General features: G+C 50.8%; 1 protein-coding gene across 2 annotated transcripts in view; it reads right to left on the bottom strand.

Moving 5' to 3' along the window:
• Nucleotides 1-3123: 3123 nt before the first annotated feature.
• The window catches only part of LOC144144151 (uncharacterized), a 41269-nt gene continuing 21171 nt past the window's right edge, over nt 3124-23221 (bottom strand). Inside the window, exons 5-7 of one of the 2 annotated variants that reach the window (XM_077675530.1) lie at nt 14918-15103; nt 9014-9373; nt 3124-4919 (exon numbers count right to left, since the gene is read on the bottom strand). In XM_077675530.1, coding sequence (XP_077531656.1) covers nt 3894-4919; nt 9014-9373; nt 14918-15103 — 1572 coding nt within the window. In that variant the 3' untranslated portion in view covers nt 3124-3893. Of the gene's footprint in view, nt 4920-8536; nt 9374-14917; nt 15104-23221 lie in introns of both variants that reach the window. The other variant, XM_077675529.1, reaches the window with a different exon arrangement.

Genomic DNA, 23221 nt, shown 5'->3' with positions numbered 1-23221 from the left:
CGGTTTAAGGCACCTGTCATGTCTGGCTCTTGGAGGAGGAGAGACAGCGATAGAAAGGGAGAAGAAGAGATAATGGATTGCAAGCCACGCAGCACGGAGAGCACCGGCAGCATCATAGTCGGTCCGAGAGTGCTGTGTTCTTTTAAAAGTTCAGCGCGGCACAGAACGCGTTTTTTTTTTTTTTTTTTTTTTTTTTGCGATTTGATTCATTTGAAGCATGCATAACCATCCTTGGACAGCACGCAGGTTCGGAGAGGCGCATGAAGGCAGTCCGAGTGTCCCGCATGACGCATTAAGATAGTTTCGAGCCTGCAAATCTTGCCGACATTCTCACAGTGCAAGTGTGAGTGTCTCTATTGCAGGACAGTGTGGGCAGGTAGGTGAACTATCGATGCCACGCCTGTGGCGTCTTTCTGCACAGCGGTGACAGCCGATACGCAGACGAAGTAGGAGAGCGCGGTCAGCCCGGTGAGCTAAAATTCCGGGTGCAACTCGGTGGTTAAGGATGCATGGTTTTGATGCCCCTTGGGATAAGGTACCGCGCCACGTCCATGGGCCTAATCGCCTCACTCTTCTAAGTGCATGAGTGACGCACTTTTTTTTTGCCAGACGATCAACCTCCTCATTTCCCTTGATGCCTAGGTTAGCAGGGCGTGACTGCGCACCGCTGCTGAGGCCTTTTGTGCTGAGGCTGTGCAGCTTGAAGGCGAGATATTTCACGGCGAGACCGCTACGGTGGGCGCACGCCTAGCTGGGGTAGGGAAGATTGTGAATCTGAAAGTATAGCTACTTTCCATTAGACGAGATTTTCCCCAAAATCTTTATCGTATACGCAGCCAAGCCAAGGCCCGGAATTTCGCCCGTTGTGGAGCTGCTGACCACGGGCAGGCGGCATTGCCTGACTGAAGGGTAGGCAGGCGCGACGGAGTTGTAGGTTCCTGTTCCTGGTAGTACGGATCCATAGGTAAATACCAGCGCGTGTCGATAAATATTCTCCAAGCAGGCTGCTGTTTCATGCCTTATTTCACACGGTGGAGTGATGCTTTTTAATGCCACGTGAGGCAGGGTGCCAGATATGGTGACCTCAATTGTCAGGTGGGGTAAAAGAGGCATGATGGGATCCATCGGAGCAGACTGTTCACCGTTTGGAAATAATAATCTTGCCCATTCGGAAGTGAGGTAGTTGAAGCAGCCGTGAGAGGAGGGCTGCGCGCCTCTATGTGGTGCCTTATGGAGCCGTCGGATGGGATTGAGGGCTTGCTGTAGGGCGCAAAGTGCTGGGGCTAGGCTCCGGGTCTAGCGACACTGCTTGCAGTAGTAGTAGTAGTAGTAACTTTATTTGAGCGCGAGGCGTTTTCAGACGCCAGACGGAGCGGTTCCCAGGTCGCGGGAACCGTAACACGCTCCCGCGACCTGGGAACCGTAACACGCACGCTCGTTGCAGATTGCAACGAGCGTGCTAAGGCAACACGGGCCCGAAGTGCATTCCTGTGCTCGGTCTCCAGTTTCCTCAGCCGTGCTGGCTTCACGGTGAGAGGTACAATACGGCGGGAAAATGCGTGTTATAAAGATGTGTTGCAAGACACACACACATTGATTTATGGGGAAGGGGGAAGGTACTGCCATTGCCGCCATTTTACTTTTCATTACCTGGCATTACTGCCATCAAAACGTCTGACGTGTTAATAAAACGCTTATTGCGCTGTAATTTAGCTGTAACGTCAAGCAATAACTTTCTACTGTCATGCGCTATTTATTCTGGAAACGATTCCCTATTGCTGTTGCCAAGTATTTCTGTGAAAGCAACTGCGTTTCTACCGTAAGCAACAAGGTTACGTGGCGCAGCCCCTCAGCATTTTTTTTTTAGGGGCGAGAGACAAGCCAAGAACGACCTGATAGGAAGAAGAGGCCACCTGAAAGGTTCTTCCTCTGTGATTTAATAGCTCAACGTGCTGCGAATGTCGTAATACACCGAAGGGCTCGCCGCGGAAGTGCGCGCCTGGGGATTACAAGGTGACTACTTGTGAGCTCGCCAAGAGTTTTACCGCTCGACATTGTTGCCCGAAACTTCAGAGTCCCCAGAAACCAGGAGTCCAAACAGACAACAACGGCGACCACGCGTGTCCGGAAAGGCCCATCTTCCTCGTGGAAGGCATAACCGTGGTTGAAGGATACGTGGTCGAGAAGAAACTAGGCTTCAAGAGACACAAGAAGCAACACGGCTATCGTCCAGAGGTCACTGGTTGCAGACGGCTGTCTGAGCGGGGGGACCAGCCAAGTGCTTCTTATGGATGGCACAGTCCAGAGCCTGCAGGAGGCGGTAATCCACATTGACGCGCCCTACTTTAGCGGAGGAATAACCGCTGCCTGCATGGACAAGACTATTTACAGTCTAGTCCTCGGCAATATCCCAGGTGTGAGTGCGCCTCGGAATCAAAATTCATGCCGGGACGAGAGCGGCACCGGATTCAACAAGCCAGGGAAAGCTAAGGCTGCCCAACTATACACGTCTAAGACAACCCTTAGTTTCGGCCGTCGCCAAAGTGAAGAGCTACCTTGCGCATTCAAAAGTGACAGCAATAGGATGCTTCGACGTCTCCAAGGATCAACTCGCAAAGAAACAGTGCAAGCATGGCACCCTGAAATGTTGTTTCAGAAATATGCACACACTTTTCCTCGTGGAACGGCAACCGCTGCACTTTCTTTCACGACGCCAACATTGCGTTCCTGCAATATGAATTCACATTCCTCAGGGAATGGCACCCGCTGGACTGTCTTTAAAGAAGCCAACGTTTCATACCGCCAATGTGAATTCGCGACCGGACGAACGGTCAAACTAGTTGTCCCTAAACCCTACCAGGATGACATCCTTATTGCGGCTCGTGAGAACGTCAGACACGGTCATCAAGGTGTTCGAAGAACAAGGTACCATGTTCTGGAGAACTTCTATTGGCCCGGTCCTCGAGGTGATGCAGAACGCTTTGTCAGGCCTTGGGAGGGCAGTCCACCAGTCAGGACCGACGAGAAAATGTCGGAGAGCACTTCGACAAGTAGGATGCGAAGACACCTTCCACCATGTTGCTCACGCTAGCCCCCAGTTCCCCGTGAGGCTGCAGACACTGTAGCCGTGAGTGAAACCGTCCAGATTTAATGAGCTAAAGCGTGTCAATAACTTTGCAGTGAGCTTGATTATATAGTCCGACGAGTTTCCTGTGGAGCATAGGAAAGGGACAGCGCAGAGTGCTGCCAGTTAGGTTAATTGAGTTTAGCCAGCTAGCCTTTCAAAACGCCTGTGCAAGAAAATGTTTCGATTTGTGTGTTGCGTTTGTTCACCTGTTGAGTGATAGAGTTCACGAGTGTCTGCTCTGTGACTTTCTCGATTTAGAGACTTCTGTGGAGGACATTACTCTTTTTGCTATTTTAGTGCTCCCTCCTCTTCGAAATCATCAAGCAAGAGACATCCAAACGCAAAGTGTCACAAAAACAGTGACTAACAGCAACAGTGTCTCACTTGTAACCGCGATAACTCAATGTCCAATACATCAGCCACAACACTTGTTTATCCTGCAGGGCAAAATCCAAGACAATTTAATCATAAGTATGACAAAAACACATTGCCACAATCAAAAGGTTACTGTTCACACATGCTTCTGAAGCAGTCGTCCAGGCAGCGCAAGCTCGTTGCACAGAATGCCATTAACAATGCGGTATTCGGCACGTGTGGTTTGCAGGTACCTCTTTCGTAGGTCTGTAGGAGAAGGACTCACTGGCACAAATTGCTGTGTGGCAAAAATACTATTTGCTGATTGAAAGCTGCCATTTGCAAATTAAACTTCGCAAAAGCTGTGGCAACCTATAGAGAGGCCACTCTATTAGATAAATAACAGTGCTTCTTAGCTGGACTTACTGCCACTGAAAACACTTGTCACATACTGCACTTCACAGATTGGATTGGGAAAGTGCATTTCAATGAGAGTTATGCGCGGTGGAGCACCGGATGCACCGTTTCCATCAGAGGGGCCGACACCTCCATGAGTTACATATGACACGGCTTTGGATGCGTTGCCTGTATCAGGCAGGCAGATGTTAGAGCTTGTTGAGCATGACACAGCATTAGATGCATCGTTTGCAGCCAAGAAGCACACATTTGTATTGGTTAAGTTTGGCGTGACTTTGTAGGCATCGCTTGCATCAGGCAGGCAGACATTTGTATCGTTTGAGTTCGACACAACTTGAGGTGCATTATTTCCACTAGGGAGACCGGCGTTTGTGTCCATTACATGCGACACGGCATTAGATGGATCGTTAGCATCAGAGAGCAAAGTATCAGCATCCGTTTTGCATGACACAGCAGTAGATGTGTGGTACACATGACTGACGTCGGCATCTGCTGAGCGTGGCACAGCATCCGACGCACAGTTTGCACCAGAGGGGCAGATTTCAGTGTCCATAACGTGTGACACAACATCAGACACATCGTTCGCAGGATTAGAGAGAGAAACACCAGCATCCGGTAAGTGGGACACAGCACAAGACTCGTCGTTCGCATCAGAGAAATACATTTCAGTGTCGGTCAAGTGTGACGCAGCATTAGACGTATCGCTTGCATCGGAGACGCAGGAGTTGGAATCTGTCAAGCCTGACACGGCATCGAACGCCCAAGTGCCGTCTAAGCGCTTCAGGTTGGTTCGCAGCACCCTCCTCGGCCTCTTGATGGTTGGCGCAGACCTGCGACGCTTTTCCAAGGACGACGAGGCGCCGACTCGCAGAAACAAGTTGTACGCTGCGCTGCTAGTGTCCACTCCTTTGAGATCCGCGATGATCCTGTCCAGGAGGGTCAGGTATCCTGGGCAGTTCTTGGCTAGCTCGTGGGCCTTCCTCAGACGCGACGCAAAGACCCGATACTTTTTCTCCTGTGCCTGCGAGAGAGACATGTCGCTAAAGTGCCAAGCAATCACAAGCTGTTATCACCAACACATAAATGTTGAAAGGGCCACAAAGGCAAAATACCACTTCATTTATTCTGAAAGAACTGGCCTTCAGCATCCAACTCAGCTCCTTTTTAGCCACGAAAGATGTTTTGTTAGACCGAAACACACACAAAGCACAGCAAAATTTTCAAATTTCACAGTACAGTGATGAACTGTATTTTCTGGTGTATAAGTCGCGGTTTTTTCCAGAAATTTTTGTTGTGCGTCTTATTCACCAGTGTGATTTATGTATGGAATAAATCCGGTACGAGGTGGCCATGCATGGTTCGTGCTTGAAAAGGTGCTGCGTGATGTCGGCGCACGTGAAGAGACGCAGCTCTATGGTCTAAATGAAAGAATTATTTGTTAGCGAGTCAGAGGATGAAGGCTTTGATGGGTTTGCCTGAATGCCGTCTGCAAGTAGATGCCATCTGTGTGTATCAATAAACCATTTTGAGAGTTTACTTCTGTCTAGACTTCTGACAGTAGATGCACGTGTCTTGACTGCTTACCGGGGGATGCGTTCAGAGGCGGCGGCCGCCACAACTGTGTACTTTTTGCCGCACTTTCTAACGAACTGATCCTCTATGAGTTTACCTGATTAACAAGTGTGTTTTGTACACCGACATGTCTTATACACCGATGCTACTTATATACGCTTTTTTTTTCCAGAAAATCTGTCATTTTGAGGGGGGTGCGACTTATAGACTGGAAAATACGGCAGTACGGGAACGGGTGACATACTATGGGCCAGTACTAAAAGCATAGTTATCAGTGCATCAACGCATGTTACTATTTACGTGATACGATCACAAGAGTCAGAAGGCGCCCCTACAATCGCCAGTCGGTTTAGGTCGGCGGATGCCAATTGCACAAACAAGATCCTGTGACGTCACAACAGAGAAACAAGCGGAAAGAGGCTGGGGCGTCGCCACTGCTTCATGCGTTTTCTTTAACACAGTCCAACCCACTTATACCAATACTGGGTATAACAATATATTGGATATAACAACTAACTTTCATGGCACCATGAACCAAAACAAACTGCTATTACAATGGTCATTATTTCTTACTATTGGTTATAACAACTGAGCCTGACGGTATGAACTTACGTTAGATATGGCATTTGGAGACCTGTTTGTGACCAGGCATGACCTGAAGCAATAAATAAGTTGTGGAATCACCCGTCTTTCCAACCCTAAGAAAAGGTTTGTGCCTTTTATGTAGCCATGCTATACCTGAAGAAAGAGGCCTCCTGAATCTTATCTCCTGCTGTCAGCTGGCCCAGAAAATGAGAGAGGCGGGGAGCAGCTCTTCACCACTGTCCAGATTAAAATAAAGCTACAGCGGGGTAGAGGGGCTCCTACAGCGGGGTAGAGGGGCTCCTCTAGTCTAAAGTTGATTACCAATGCTAGAAAGGCAGAAAGCAATGCCAAGGGACATGCAATTTGTCAATTGTTTAAAAAGGAAGAAAACAACGTCACGGATTTGATGCGGAGACATCTTCCTTTGGGAAAGACGGCGGTCTTTCCTGGGAACCCTGTGGAGACGATTGGCACACACATGGCGAAGTCTGGGTGGTCAGCCGTGCAGTTTCATTTCTGTTTAGCAAATACTATTAGGTGAAACACCACTAAATTTTCTGCCCAACCCTGCTACTATAACAATTACTGGTTATACCAATGCCTTTTTTGTGGCACTTCAATTTTGTTATAAGTTGGCTAGACTGTATCTCGATTATTTGTTTGAAGTTTGCGGTAAAATTAGATATCAAAAAAGCAGACTTTTAAAACAACCAAACTTGTATTTTGTCTTCATGGCCCCTTTCAACGGGCGCCAAGGGTCACATTACCTTTTTGTGTTTTTAACTAAAAGCTCACGTGGTTTGAAAAAGATGGTGGTCTTTCCTGCCGGTTGCATTAATTCTGCCAGCCACCCCGCTGTGTAGCCCGCACGACCATCCAGCTACTTACAACAGCAGAACCTCGATTATACGACTTTCTCGGGACCATGAAAAAGCGTCGTAAAATGCGGGCGCCGTAAAATCTGAACAACAATTACACCCACGAATGCAGTTTTGTGTGACGGATTTTCAAGAAACTTCAATGTGAACTACAAACTAATACTTTTCAGGTTTTGGAAACCTAAATTACTAAAAAAAAAAGGTAAATGCGAGAACAATATTGAAGTACAGGTGCCAATCACGCAGTATTAAAAGAACCCTTCAACCACAGTCCACTGCCACAATTCCCGTCAGTCGGCACGAATCATGGCACACGCGATCACGACAAACACGTGCGAAAGCATCAGCCCGTCAGCGTAAGCTCGTTGGCGATTCACTGCTGAGTAGGCGAAATGAACACCTGCTGCACGCTGCCCCGACGACTGCTGTGCAACAAGAGGAGACACCAGCCAGAAGACGGGGAAAGTGATTGGGCAGAGGATTGGGTGGCTGGTGGAAGGGGGAGGAACAAAAGATGAGACCAAGAAGAAAGCTATGCAGGACAGAATCAAAAAATTGAACTCAAGGTCCGCGAAACAGGCCCGCGGCACTTTTATCTCGTCCGCCGGTGGGTCGCGCGCTTCCCATGGGTCATCAGATAATGCAGGACAGGCTTAAATCGCGTCAAACAACCTAGGTTTTTAACGCATTGCTTCTACGGGGACTTCACCGGGACTCGACTAGTCCGTCGTAAAGCCCGGGCTATCATAAACCCTGGGGACATATAACTGGGGTTTCACTGTATTTTAACAGCGGAATTGTTGTATTAGCCATAGGTTCACCGTTGCAGGAAAAAATACCAAGAAAATGCCGAGCACTCGTGAGTGTGTGCTCGTGGTGACCACTGAGCATCTCCGCCACACGCAGTGGCTTTAGCAAGAAAAAAAACTGGTAAAAACTCCAAAGAGCGAGAAAATGGTGAGTGCTAGTGAGCGCGTGCCGCGCAGTGACTGCCGAGTCCCCAGTTCGCGCAATGGCTTTAACAAAAAAAAAAAAAAAGAAACTCCATCGGTGTTGTCAAAAGCTACCACGCATGTAAAAAAAAAACTACAGCGCTAATGCTAAAGGAAACGACACCCACACAACATCTTTCTTCTTAAACACAGCATCGCGGTGAACCCGCCGTGTCTTCGCAGTGGGAAATTCCATGGTGGAAAGAACAGAGGAACACAAAAAAAAGACTACGCAGACAATCAAAGGCAAACACGAACTGAATACGAAGCGGTGGCTACGCGATCAGCAGTCAAGTGGCCTTCTTGAAACGTCAATGGCGATACGGCGTCACAGTTTCTGAGTCGTACTCGATTGTAACGCGCGTGTGATTTTGGGACCTATTTTTCCAGAAAAAAGGTGCGCGTTAGATTCGAGAAAATATGGTAATTCAGTATAAAAATGCCCTGAAAGGCACAGCGACCACGATGCTTTTGAGGAGGTCCTCTGCAAAAAGGAAGACGGAAGATTCCCTCACTGTCGCCCCAATAAGATGATCAATAAACATCCAAAGCCCGGCCGGCCGTACAACTGCGACTGCTTCCACTCGAGGAAAGCCAGAAAAGCCCCTCACCTCAAGAACCGGGTTACCCCCTTGTGGGCGGTGGCCCGAACTGCCTTTCACCTCTGGCATCTGAGCATCACTGGCACAAGAGCGACCGCCGTGGTCACCGCAATTGTCCGCATTCCCATCGGCAGCACCAGCGGCAGCAACCTTCCCCACAGCATCTGTCCTGTTGGGACTCTGTGCCACGGAGGACATCAGAAAAAACGTCGGCGGCAGAGACTTCTCCCCCAAGGCAAGCTTGGCCACAAGCTGACAGTCCCTGAGAGTGAGCTCCGGAGCTCGGGGGAAGTGGTCGCCTCCAAAGTCCTTGAGCACCGTGATCTGGTGCTGGCAAAAGGCGCCCTGGCTGCCCGACCAACAGGTGCAGAAACCGAGCTCGGGATGCACCTCACACTCGGTCCTGCCGTACCTGTTCCTGAAGCTGAAGGCCCTCTCGCTCTCCAGCGGCAGAATGCTGCCCCCCCGACACAGCGCGCCACACACCTCGCCTCCCCTCAACAGCTTCTCGTAGGTGGTCTCGCACATCGCCTCGCGGGGATCGATGTGCCGCAGCAGCCTCGCCTCAAGGTACGTCTCCAACTCCGTGATGACGAAATCGATGAGCACCACGGCATTCCACGCCACCACCTGGCCGAGGAGAATGTCCTTGAGCACTCTCACGGAAGCTTCCGAGTAGTCGATCGACGCCTGATCCAGTGTTGTCACGCCAGCGTGGCATGCCAACGAACAGTCTTCCTCAGACGTGAAGAAGTCATTGATTCGTTCCATGTACGCGTCGTGCACACCGCACTCTGCCTCTTTCGTAGCCCGTGCAAGCTCCTCCTCTCCCCTGGCCTTCAGGATCTGAAAGGAAGGAAAGAACGAGATAGAGTAGTACCTTTGCAAAGTAATCATCATCAGCAGCAGCAGCAGCGTATCTGCGTCCACTTCAGGGCAAAGGCCTCTCCCACAGACCTCCAATTACCCCGGTCCTGTGCTAACTGCGACCAATTTATCCCTGCAAACTTCTTGACCTCATCTGCCCACTAACTTTCTGCCGCACCCTGCCACGCTCGCCTTCTCTAGGGATCCACTCTGTTACCTGGACACTGAAGTGAATTTTTCAAGTTCTAGTTTTTGCTTGCGCTGCGTAGACTGGCTCAAATGAACACACTTTTCATTGTTTATCCGGGCGACAAGGCGGTATTTATTTTATAAAGCCTGAAAGAAAAAAGCTATCATGTGCACTTTGTGGCGGCAGCGCCAACTAACCGCAGTGACGTGAGGTAATGGTGCTATGTGATTGGACGATGTCCAAGATTAGCATTCAAACAAGTTTCGGTTTCAGTTCTGTGAAACAACATGCTTGGCATCCGCCGTTATCATTGTATGGGCATTCTCGATATCTCAGTAATCGCCATACCGCGCTTCTGTCATGTTGTCGGCTGTAAAATGCCTCAGATCAGCCTAGCAGGACAGCTTGGAATCATAGCAATCACTAGCCGAGGCCTACGCAATGGACGAACGCCCTTCACGTCACCGCAGACGCTCACATTCCATGCACTTTTCCCCAATCTTTGGAGCTTGCCTCACGCATGCCTGTATCGTAAGAAGTATGTTCGCAACCAGGCCAAGGGTCTGCTGATTCTGGCCTGTGTTCACTGCCTGCAAGCAGTCGGTACTTATGGCAACAGCACGCCAACAAGAACTCGCTAGTGCGTCAGGGTCAGTCTGCACGCGTTCTGCAAACTCACTCGAGCAGCAATGAACGTTACAGCCGAAAAATGGTGAATTCAATGTAAAAAACATCAGCCGAAAACAAAGAAATCAACATACAAAAAGAAAAGTATGTACCCTCGGGCATTCGAACTTGCGACTTGCAAAATAACATACCTAGCGCTCCAGACCACTCGGCCACGAGTCAACGCTGCCGGGTGTGTGAAATATAAGGTATATAATGTATAACCAGTTTACATTTTAAATGCGAATGCATTTCTTAGTCGGGGCTTGTCTTGCTCCGTCGGCGTGGTGCGCCTGCATTCCTCCAGCGCGAGCGCACGTGAGCGCGCGCCTCCTAGTCCTGCATTTCTTAGTCGTGGGTTGTCGTGGTCCGTCGGCGTGCGCCCGCAGGTGTTATCTCTCCGCGCTCCTCCTCGCCCCTAGCAACAGCTGTGGCGCGCCTAGCAACCGGAGCAGGTGGTAGCTCGGGCGGGAGTAGCGGAGGGCAAGGGGAGAGGAGGAGCGCGCTCGGGTGTGTGAGGGCGCTCGCATCGCGGAGCTCGGGCGGAGTAGCGGAGAGTGAGTGGAGAGGAGGAGCGCGCTCGGGCGTGTGAGGGCACTTGCATCGCGGAGCTCGGCGGGAGAGAGAGCTCGCGCGCGGGGCGGGCGTGTTGCGCGGGTCTCTCTCTCCTCTCCGCATACCCTCTCTCCGCTCGCTGCGCTCGGAAAACGTATATAAATGCAGTGGAGCGCACGCCTCTCTCCGTTACTGCTTGCCGCAGCGCACTCATAGGTGCACCCAATGCATTCGCATTTCCGCACGATCCCCTTCGGGGAGGTGGGGGGAATTCTTTTATTTAGTTTCAGCGTTACGAGCAGCTTAGATGACTGTTTTGCACTTGTGGAGTAAGCGTCCCCCAAATTTCCAGAATGTGTCATGTCTAGCAATTGCATTTCTTAGATGGAAAAGCGTTTGCAGGTGTGCGGACGTGCTGCTGACCACTGTGCTTGTTCACCCATCGCAAAAAAGTGCTTCCTGCTCCCTAGTTTATGCTGTACGGTAAAAGTTTCAGTTGATTTTATTTCCTTAGCACCTATATTGACTTCACTGACTCTTCTCCCGCCTTCAAGTGGCCTTAGATTTTCCTACTAGCGTACCAGTCAGCGAAGTGTCGCATGTGCGCTTGTGCAGCGCTTGTGCGGAGCAACCTTGTCTTGGAGCTTGATACAGTGTACAAACTAACAAACTAAAGAAAGGCCCGTTCTTCCATTCACAAACGTGTTGTAGCTTAGTTTCAACTGAGTGAACGAATTGCGACGACCCGTCGGCGGCCGGCGGACTAAACGCTGGGCCGAATGACTCTGTCGGAAGGTCGGCGAGCCGTGTAGTAGTGCAGTCAAGCCAAGTCATCTCCTCCTGACTTCACACGAACACAGAAAATGGGCGAGGATTCAGAGAGGAGGACAGCATTTTCGAATTGATTTTTCTACTAAATAAATTTGCGTAAACGTGCTCAGAGTGGTTGAGACATGGCCTATGGACTCCGGACTACAATTTGCGCTAGTAATCCCGCAATGTTTACAAGTCAATCACTTCAGTGTGCCTTTAATGACCAATGGTTATCTTGCCTTCGCATGACATGCCCTGCCCACATCCATTTCTTCTTCTTAATTTCTGCCAATATGTCCTTAACACGCGTTTGTTCCCTGACCCACTCCGCTCTCTTCTTGTCCCTAAATGTTACACCTATCATCTTCCGTTCCATTGCGCGCTGAGTCGTCCTCAATTTAAGTTGAACCCTCTTAGTGAGCCTCCAAGTTTCTGCCCCGTAGGTGAGTACCGGTGAGATGCAGCTGTCGTACACTTTCTCCTTCAGGGACAATGGTAGGCTGCCATTCATTATCTGAGAATGCCTGCCGAATGCACTCCACCCCATTCTTAGCCTTCTAATTATCTCTGCCTCATGGTTGGGATCCGGGGTTACAGCTTGGCCCCTGCAACGTGGCCTCAGCTAAATGAAACTTCAGCCAACTGAGTTTCTCTTCAGAGCTCAGCCCTGTAAGAAAAGAGCTGGTACTAGAGGGAAAATGGTTTTGGGAGATTTCCCCAACATTCCTGTGTATTGTACATATCTGCTTGTTATCTTTCTTTATGACGTTCACTCCCAGCCATGAATTCCAGGAATGACCACACCACTTTAGGACTGTTGGCACACTCCTTGAGCTGACAAAATCACCTTGGGAGAAGGAATCTCTGTGCAGGGGTCATAAATCTCCTCCTAATTTCGCTACACGCATCCCTGCCTCTCATGCAGAGGATAACAATCCTGTTCCTCAACAGTGAGGATGGTGTACCACATTTGGGAGGTGCGGGATCGCCCCAATCATTCCGCTCCTCAACCACATGACAACAGCGACAATTCGCCAGCCTTTTACAAGGAGCGAGGTCGTCATTCCCCTCGTCATTCTGTTACCAAAGTCAGTCGGCAGTCACCATTTTTCACTTACTAGTGCAAGGCAAGCCATGCTGCTGATGATGATGACACACTGTACTGTGCGTACGTACATACGAAGAACTTTTTTTCTCAAAGCCAGTTGCAGGTCATGGGTTCGATTCCCGGCCGCGGCGGCCGCTTTTCTGATGGAGGCGAAAAGCAAAAACGCTCGTGTGTACGAGATTTCGGCGCACGTTAAAGATCCCCAGGTGGTCAAAATTAATCCGGAGCCCTCCACTACGGCGCGCCTCATCGCCTGCGTTGCGTCGGTGCGTTAAACCCCACAATCAATCAATCAAAGCCAGTTGCACATCATATTTATGATCAAAGGCTGCCAGAAATTTCGTACCAGTTATCACATAGTTGCTCGTGCCCGGTTAGCATGAACCTCTGTAAAAAACTGCCCAGGCATTTTAATTGACCATAAAATGTTTCAGGATGGCTCACAGTGAACACAGCACAAGGAGACACCCAGATACTGGCATAAAGCTGTTGAACAAAAAGGAGTGCAGTGAGCGGCAACACAACAGATCAGGACAGGTGACTGAGCGTGTGACACGATGAAGCTAAAAAGGAGTGCGACAATGTGTGATGGGTACTTCTGTACCCAAGGGGTGCAATAAGGAACCCATCGACAAAAGCCCTGAAGTTCAGGCTGCACTTTCATAGGTGGCTGCTGTCAAACTCCCTATCTCAGAGTTTGCTTACAGTCCCCACACTAACTTACCGTGCTGAAGGGGAAACACTTTCAAAGTGTGTCGAAGTTCAAAGACGCAAACAAACACTTGTTTTGAAGAACCTGGACATGTGAAATTGAACCCCATTGAAAACGCGAAATAAGCAAATTTGCAATGAGTTGGGACTAGTTCGGTTCTGGATGTGTCCCACTTTGAGCGCTTGCAATCAAATGGCGCAAAAATGCACCGGCTTCCTCCCTTAGCGGCGACACGCTTTCCTACAATGCATTGGTGATGTGCCGCTCAGCAGCATGAAGGGGCTTGGGGAGGAGCACCTCTCCTGTCCTCGGCATTCAATGGGCAAATGCTCCTCTTCTTGCATCATGACAACACGGCTGCACTCCCCGATCAACACTATCTAGATTAGACATCTTAGCTGTGCGCTGACACAGGCCCAGTTTTCCCATCAAATAACGTGCAAACGTCAACTTTTTTTCAAGCTGTAATCTTTTTCTATATGTTCTATATACGACAGGAAACAATGACAAGCTCGTCTAGTTTCACACTCCTAGACACTGAGATAAAGCTTTCTTGACATGAAGGAGCTGACACTATGGCACTGGCAAAAGTAGTTTGCCAAGTGTTCATGTTTATTATCGTAGACTTGCATTAATTTTAGTCTCAATTGCTTTAAACATTTATATCAGGCATAAAATGCCCTTCGTGGAACCTACATTTAAAATTCTTGTTGGCATAAGGATTCTTGTGGCATAAACAGTTCCTTTTAAATAAAATTCGTTGATTTTTTGTACCGGGAAAACAACCCGCGAGCAGAGGGTTGCAGGGCGACGATGGTAACACTAAGCCATTAGGGCATACCTGCAAAGTTTTACAGATCAGGCCATTGCTTAGTGCCTTGCGTTGCCCCACCCGACAAGTTTCCTCGCTAGAAGTCACATCAACATTCGTGAAGCTGCCACTTACATTTTTCTTTCCTCAAAAAAATTGTACCAACAGCAGCACGACAGAATATATAGTTGCATCCGCATTACTCTAATAAAAAATCAAGATGGACTGCTACCATGAATACCAAGACTGCCACCATAATCGCCCAAGCAGCCTCTGCTGACTGGCTAGCCAGAATCGCTGCAGCGGGGGCGAGATCGAGTGCAGAAACCTCCTCTTTCACCTGTCACCACTGGACAGCGACCTCCACAGCTTGTTCCGCTCGCCTGCCATCACCAGGAGCCCCCAGTTCACTCCCCTTCTACAAATTCCCCTCTCAAAGTGGCTTGTATGGCACTTGCAACCGCGGTCCACCCCCTTCCAATGCTGCGCCCAGCTGCCCCTTACTCCGGGCACTCCCCCGGCCGTTCTCAGACCGTTCTCCTTTCCCGGAATGCAATCCCCATCTCCCAGTCCTAGCATTTTCTGTACCTCACAACGCACATGTTTGAAGCGCAGAGATGCGAGGCTCTCGCTCCAAAAGTGGGGGGGGAAGACAATGCCACACGCACCTTCTGGAAGGCGGAGAGGCAGTGGGGGCGCCTGCTCTTGGGCACCCCGTTCTGGGCGTCCGTGAGCCAGCGCCACTCGGACTGCAGCGCCCGCATGTGGCACAGCAGCTGCCTGGCACGGGGCCACACATGGGACAGCGCCCGCTTCTCCAGCCGTGAGGGAGACGTCACGAAGGCCGCGGGGAACTGGACAAAGCAGGGGGAGAACCACACATGCCCAATCACCGCTTTGTTTATAGGGGACATGAGGACACCACAGTGCAAGTTTGCTTCATTAGAAGGACAATTCTTAAATATGTTTTGCGCAAAAACCAAAGACAATACACAAGAAAGGAGACAGGACAAGTGTAAATCCAGGACAGTACAGGACAAGCAGTAAACAACAAAAGAAAAGACAGGACAAGCGCTATAGCACCTGCCCTGTCTCTCTTCTTGTGTATCGTCTTTGGTTTTTGCGCTAAACAAATTTAAGAGTCATGAACCAGCTAGCCACAAACAAGTCTTGTTAAATTAGAGGCACTCCTTTGCCCTGATAACAACGATACCAATTTTTATGCAAACTTCAACCAAATAATGGAGATATAAAGGGAAACAGACGAATCAGTGACAACTCCCCCGTCACTTTTCCAGCCATTTCTGTGCAACACCACAGAATCTAGTCTGTGCATTGGGAGGCCTCAGCCACCTCCAGGAAACTGTTCCATTTCCCTAGTTCCCTAGCTCCATTCCCCTGTTCCCTAGTTCTGTTCCCCAATTCCATTCCCTAGTTCCATTTGATCTCAAGGTAAGAATAGTGCCACGGCATTATTATCATCATTGCCAGACAGACCCAGGGGCCCACACCCAGTATTCGAAGTGAGGACGTTTAAGCCAGCAGCTGAGAAAAAAGGCGAAGAGAAAGACGAAGGAGCAGTTTCGGTGAACACTGTAGCTAGCGGTGACAGCAGACTTACGGGCACAAGTTCGACCTCTAAATAAAGTGCTTTTCTTTATTGCTACAAACCACAGTGCTCACTTTCACCGTTACAAGTGGTGGAGGTGCGGGGTACATGATACCCGGTCCTACCCGGACGCCGACTACAAGGCCGCCAGGTACCGAAATTACACCAGTTCACGAGCGGATCAGCCGACGCCTACGCGGATGGCTGCGGAGTACGGGCCCTTGGCTGACCGGAATCGGAAGATGACGGGGCGAAACACCGGAGTCGTGGATGCACCTCCTCCACCTACCCCTTCCATTCAGTACGTGGTTCATCAGCCACGGACGCCGAAGATCTTCTATGGGGAGAGCTTTGAAGATGTGGAGGACTGGCTGGGCCAGTTCGAGCGCGTCGCTGCGTTCAACGAATGGAACGAGGAGCGCAAGCTACACAATGTGTACTACGCTCTGGAGGAAGGCGCACGAACGTGGTTCGAGAACTACGAGGCCAAGATGACGTCCTGGGAGGAGTTTCGTCGGCGGATACTTGCGGCTTACGTGACCGGTGACCGCAAAGAAACGGCGGAGGCTGCGCTTCAAGCCAGGAGTCAGCGTCCTAATGAGAGCGTCACGACATACGCCGAAGACATGCCTCGTCTGTTCAGGCGGGCAGACCCCGACATGGCTGAGGACAAGAAGGTGCGGCACCTCATGCGAGGGGTCAAGGAAGAAATCTTTGCCGGTCTAGTACGGAATCCGCCATTAATTTATTAAGGAGGCTACGGCGATCGAGAGGGCGCTCCGGCAACGGGCCCGGCAATACCACCGCGAAGGAGCCACTGTGTCAAACGTAGCTCAGCTCGGAATGCCTGGGCTCCGCGAGATCGTGAGGCAAATAGTCAGGGAGGAGCTCCACCGCCTTCAACCGGGAAACGTGTCACCTGCTTCGGTGTCCATCGCCGAAATGGTCAGAGAGGAAATCAGCCAAGCTGTGAGGACATCGGAGCAAGCAGACATGGCGCGACAGGAGCCACGCATTTCGTACGCGGCTACCTTGAGGAACCCTGCCTACTGCTCTCCGCCCGCAATCGTCCCCGTCTCGCCGCAGCCTAAGGTACATTTGGGACCCCGCGACGTGCCTTACCAGATGGATGTAACACCCCGGAAGAGCGACGTATGGCGTGCCCCTGACCGCAGGCCTCTCTGCTTCCACTGTGGGGAAGCAGGGCACGTCTACCGCACCTGTGCATACCGTCGGGCTGGATTGCGGGGATTTTCGCCGAACGCACCGTGCCCAAAATACGGAGAACGACCCCGGGAGATCGAGGAGTACATCGCCGGACGTCAGAACATGTTTCCTCCCATACGCCGTGAGCCCCGGTCACCGTCTCCTCCCACCCGACGCAGATCCCTGAGTCCACGTGTCGCGCCAGGTTCTACCAGCCGTCGCCCTGGTAGCCCCGAGAACCGGGGAAACTAAGGGCAGCGACTTCCGGAGGTGAGGCCGCTGACGTCGCTAACCGCCAACATCCTCCACTGCGAAGACCACGACGACGACGACAAGAAAATGGTCATCTTAGTCCCAGTCGCTGTTACGCTGAACCGGTATCGTGTGACGTACGTGTGGACATCGACGGCCGCGAGACGACTGCCTTGGCTGACACTGGCGCGGACCATTCTGTTATAAGTCAAACTCTCGCCGCTACTTTAAAGAAAGTTCTGACCCCCTGGTCTGGCCTTCAAATTCGTACAGCTGGAGGCCACTTGATTACTCCCGTCGGTAGGTGCACTGCCCGAATCAAGATTCACGGCTTCACCTATGTCAATGCATTCATTGTGCTTCCGGAGTGTTCGAGAGACCTAATTCTAGGCATGGACTTCCTGTTGACCAACGGAGCAATTATCGACTTGGAGAAATCTAAAATTAGCTTTTCTACCAAAGGAGCTATTGCCAGTCATGTGGAAGACGAGCGTGACAAGGCGTTGCGCATCGTTGACGACGATGTCACGCTACCAGCTCGCACTAGCGTGCTCGTGAATGTTAAAAGCGATGCATCCCACGATTGCGCTGCTATTGCCGAAGGTAACATCCCGTTGCTCATAGAGAAAGGCATCTGCATAGCACGACGATTAGTGAGGCTACAACGCGGATGTACGCCTGTCTTGCTCACTAATTTTGCCAACGAGCGTCGGCACCTCGCAAAAGGCACCGCCATCGGGTTCATTGAAGAGATCGCTGACGTAACGCACGTGAGCACTCTGGAAACGACGCAATCTGATCCACTGGCAGCGACTCTGTGCATACCCGTTGAGATCAACCCCGAACTCTCGACCGCTCAAAAGGAGGCCTTGAAGTCCCTCGTCCAAGAATTTTGCGACTGCTTTTTCACGTTATCTAAAGTGCGCCGGACACCCATCGCGGAGCATCGCATCTTCACGGATGAATCAGTCAGGCCAGTGCACAAGCAACCTTACAGGGTGGCGCCAAGGGAAAGGGAAATCATCAAGAGTCAGGTGAAGCAGATGCTCGATGATGATGTTATTCAACCGTCTAAGAGCGCGTGGGCCTCTCCCGTAGTTCTAGTAAAGAAAAAAGACAATACGCTTCGGTTTTGCGTTGACTACCGCAAATTGAACAGCGTGACAAAACGAGACGTCTACCCGCTTCCTCGAATTGACAACACGTTAGACCGCTTCCGTGATGCTAAATTTTTCTCGTCCTTAGCTTTGAAATCTGGTTATTGGCAAATAGAGGTAGATGAGCGAGATCGCGAAAAGACGGCGCTCGTAACACCTGACGGCCTCTACGAGTTTAAAGTCCTCCCGTTTGGCTTGTGTTCCGCCCCTGCAACCTTCCAACGGATGATGGACACTGTACTCGCGGGGCTTAAGTGGCAGACGTGTCTGGTTTACTTAGACGACGTGGTCGTTTTTTCCAGTTCATTTGAGGAGCACCTTCTGCGACTCAGATGCGTTCTGGAAGCTCTCCACTCTGCAGATCTAACTATCAAGCCTGAAAAATGCCATCTCGGATTCAAAGAACTAAAATTTCTTGGACACGTTGTCAGCGCTAAAGGCGTCGGACCCGATCCCGACAAAACAGCTGCTGTGCGCTGCTTTCCACTGCCCACCGACAAGAAGGCGATACGGCGCTTCTTAGGCCTTTGCGCGTACAGTTAAACCTCGTTATAACGAGACGGGCTATAACGAAATAATGGATATAACGAGCAAATCGTAATTCCCCTTGAAAGTCCCCATAGAAACCAATGTATTTAAAACCTCGTTTTAACGAGGTAAAATTTCCCTGTTACGGGATATAACGAACAAATTTAGTTGAGAAATCAAATTTTGAGCTAATTTTACAACAGTGCGCAACGCGGATTTGAGACAGTGCGCGACGCGGCAACGGTATTAGCAGTTCAAAACTCGCGCCACGCGCGCGAAGCAGGAAGGCGCGCCATGCGGACGCTCCGCACGCGAAGCCCCCACCCTCCTCTCGCTGCGCACGGCACTATTTACAGTCTCGCGGACTCACCGCGGGGCCGCGGGCTCCCCGAGAAGCAGTCCGACGTTCGATTTTCCAACGTATCCCTATGGCTTCGGGGAATCCGCGGACTATCCGCGGTGAGTCCGAGAAAAACCCCAATGCACACGGCGCGCGCGGTTGCGTCGCCTTCCTCTCCCCCCTCCCCTCCCCAACCCTGTTCGTATCGCCGACTTCGCTGCGTAGTTTTTTGTGCGTGGGTTTTGGCAGTCTTCAGCCTCCTTATCTTTTATCGTACTGCCCGCGTGATTCCAGAAACGCCAGTGCGACAGGCGGGAAGCGAAGCGAAAGACTACCACGCTTGAACAGAAGACGGCTATGATAAAAGCCGTCGCATCGGGCGCGAAGGAAGGTAAGGTGCACTCCGTGGTAAGGTGGCAAGAGACTTTGACGTGTGGACGAGTACGCTGTCAACCATCGTGAGCAACCGAGAGTCCATCGTCAGCGCTGTTGCAAGTGGCTTGAAAAGAAGCGCTAAGGACGGCGTCGGAGGCACTAGATGCGGTGGACGTGCTGCGCCGCTACTTCGGCGCGCACGAGGGCGGCGAAGATGCCGTGAACATAGCGGCCGCAGCTGAGGGGGCCATCGCTCGCATCAGGAAGGTGCATCAACGTCCAATTACGGACTTCTTCGTAGCCAGGTCTGTTTTAAATACGAGTTTTGAACTGCAATAAAGTAGATTCGTGACTTTTCCGCTTTACCTCCGGAATGTGTTTATTTTACTTACTACCGCCGTGCAGCAAGATGCTATTTCGCCGGCTTTTTGTTTTAGGTTACTACAATGCATAATATTTGCAGTAAATGTCGGCTACGGCTATAACGAAATATTGGCTATAACGAGCAAATCGCGGCGCCCCTTCAATTTCGTTATAACGAGGTTTAACTGTATTACAGACGTTTCGTGGAAGGTTTCTCCAAGATTGCCGAGCCACTAACCCGCCTTACCAAAAACGATGTGCCGTTCATTTGGACAGGGGAGCAGCAAGCGGCATTCGATGAGCTACGTACCCGCCTTCAGAACGCACCCATCTTGGCCCACTTCGACGACTCTAGCGAGACAGAAATCCGAACTGATGCCAGCAATGTTGGAATTGGCGCTATCCTAGTGCAATGGCAGCAGGGGGCAGAAAAAGTTATCGCATACGCCAGTCGCACGCTTTCAAAAGCCGAGACGAATTACTCTGCAATGAAAAAGGAATGCCTAGCGGTGATCTGGGCCATAACCAAATTCCGCCCCTACCTGTACGGTCGCCCTTTCAGGGCGGTAAGCGATCACCACTCCTTATGTTGGCTGGCCAACCTAAAGGACCCATCTGGACGACTCGCTCGTTGGAGCCTACGCCTCCAAGAGTATGACATTACTGTCGTATACAAGTCGGGAAGGAAACATACCAATGCAGACTGTTTATCGCGGGCGCCGATTTCATCCGACACACGTGAATCAGAAGAGGACATCCCGTTTCTCGGAGTGCTCTGCACCACTGACATGGCTGACTACCAGATGCAGGACGCCGAGCTACGGCCACTCGCCGAGCTACGGCCACTCATCGAGCATCTGCGCGGCAGGAACTCCACCGTGCCGCGTCCCTTCCTTAGGAATGTAGCCGCGTACTGCCTGCGGAACAATGTGCTGTACAAACGGAGCTATGATAGCCAGGAGAAATTTCTTCTTGTCGTGCCAACTGTGCTACGGGCGGAAATCCTGCAAGCCTGTCACGATGAGCCTTCAGCCGGCCATCTCGGCATGAGTCGCACATTTGCGCGGATCCACCAGAGGTACTTTTGGCCGAACCTTCTTCAATCGGTAAGACATTACGTAAGGACGTGCCGCGATTGCCAGCGCAGGAAGACACCTCCCGTAAAACCACCCGGAATGCTTCACCCAGTTGATCCCTCCGACGCGCCATTCAGGAAGGTTGGAATGGATCTACTTGGGCCATTTCCAACATCATCTCTGGGAAACAAATGGATTATTGTAGCCACGGACTACTTAACACGATATGCCGAAACAAAGGCTCTCTCTCGGGGAACCGCCGTAGAAGTCGCCAAATTCTTCGTAGAGAACATCGTTCTGCGACACGGCGCACCAACCACTGTAATTACGGATCGGGGCACCGCCTTCACTGCTTCCTTCACGGAAAACGTCTTTAGGCTAACTAACTGCGAGCATCGTAAAAGCACGGCATATCACCCGCAAACTAACGGGCTCACGGAGCGCCTCAACAGGACCATCACGGATATGTTGTCCATGTACGTCGATTTAGAACACAGGAATTGGGACGAAATTCTACCTTACGCTACCTTCACTTATAATACGGCTACGCACGAAACAACTCGACTCACCCCGTTTCAACTTGTTTACGGACGCCCGGTGACCACTACACTGGACGCTATGCTTCCCGTAGATCACACGGACGTTGCCGACAATGCCGTTGAAGATATCACGCAGCGCGCTGAAGAAGCTCGTCAGCTTGCCCGACTTCGCATTCTAAGGCAACAAACAGTCGATGCCCAAAGATACAACCAGGGACGACGCAATCCTGAATATCTAGCTGGAGACCTTGTTTGGGTGTGGACACCCGTCCGTCGCCGTGGGCTTTCGGAAAAGCTTCTCCGCCGATACTTCGGCCCTATCAAGTCCTTCGTCGCGTATCTGGTGTCAACTACGAGGTAGAACCCAAGGCAACTGCAGCGTGCTCATCGAGACGGCGGCCTACCCCAGAGATCGTACATGTGGCACGCATGAAGCCCTATTACTTTCGCTCAGACCAAGTCCAGCCTGACTGAACGTATCTGGTTGCCTTTACGTATTTGCACACTGAGACGGCGCTTTTCAGCTACTACGTTTCCCAGACTGGTTAGGCTGCAATAGCAAGGAACCACCATCCGGCATCGGGTCGATGCCGTTTCCGGGAGGGGGAGTAATGCCACGGCATTATTATCATCATTGCCAGACAGACCCAGCGGCCCACACCCAGTATTCGAAGTGAGGACGTTGAAGCCAGCAGCTGAGAAAAAAGGCGAAGAGAAAGACGAAGGAGCAGTTTCGGTGAACGCGGCAGCTAGCGGTGACAGCAGACTTACGGGCACAAGTTCGCCCTCTAAATAAAGTGCTTTTCTTTATTGCTACAAACCCCAGTGCTCACTTTCACCGTTACAATAGTTTAGGTAATGACACTCCACTGTCCCAGTGGCAGCTGGCACGACCATATCATGTTCAGAGCTAGCAGCGGAGCCAAACTGCGCAATTGTATAGGGCACAGCAGCCTGAGGGCCCAACCAAGTGGTGAGCATGGCTGGGCGCAGCGGTTGGTGCTGTGTAGCGCTGTCGTGCTGTGTAGCTCTGTCTTGCTGTGGCCGCTGTTAGCAGTGTGATATGTTAAACTGAGCTGTGCAATTGAATAGTTTCAGCAATGGGAGAGAAGTGCTTTTCTCCAAACTGAAATTGTGGCAACAGCAGGTATGAAGAGCCAATGCCGCTCTTCGTGCATTCTTCTCTTCAATGTGCGCTGGGCACGCATCAAGCCCAAAAAAATGATCATGCACTGAGCCCAAAGAAACCTGCTGCATTACTATGTAAGCATGTGATTGAGGGAGCATTGTCAGCATGCCAACGTGGCTTTGAAGAAACGGTCACAGAAGAAGGAGCTCGCAGAGCTCTGCCCATCGTAGGCATCCAGCAAATGACATATGCGAAGAAGTCCAGTGTAGGTCACCACTGTGTAAGGAAGTGTTCAAGGTTTATTAAATGAGTGCCACATTTATGCGCATCCTCAAAGCATAGATTTGCAGCTGCTGTTTGCTTAATGATACTATAGTTTGTTGTGTTTTTCCCAGATA

Source organism: Haemaphysalis longicornis, unplaced genomic scaffold (genome assembly GCF_048455015.1).
Source record: "Haemaphysalis longicornis isolate Haplotype H1 unplaced genomic scaffold, Haemaphysalis longicornis Haplotype H1 scaffold_63, whole genome shotgun sequence".
Taxonomy (NCBI): Eukaryota; Metazoa; Arthropoda; class Arachnida; order Ixodida; family Ixodidae; genus Haemaphysalis; species Haemaphysalis longicornis.
The sequence above is the reverse complement of the archived record's forward strand: the minus strand, read 5'-3'. Positions and strand labels throughout refer to the sequence as shown.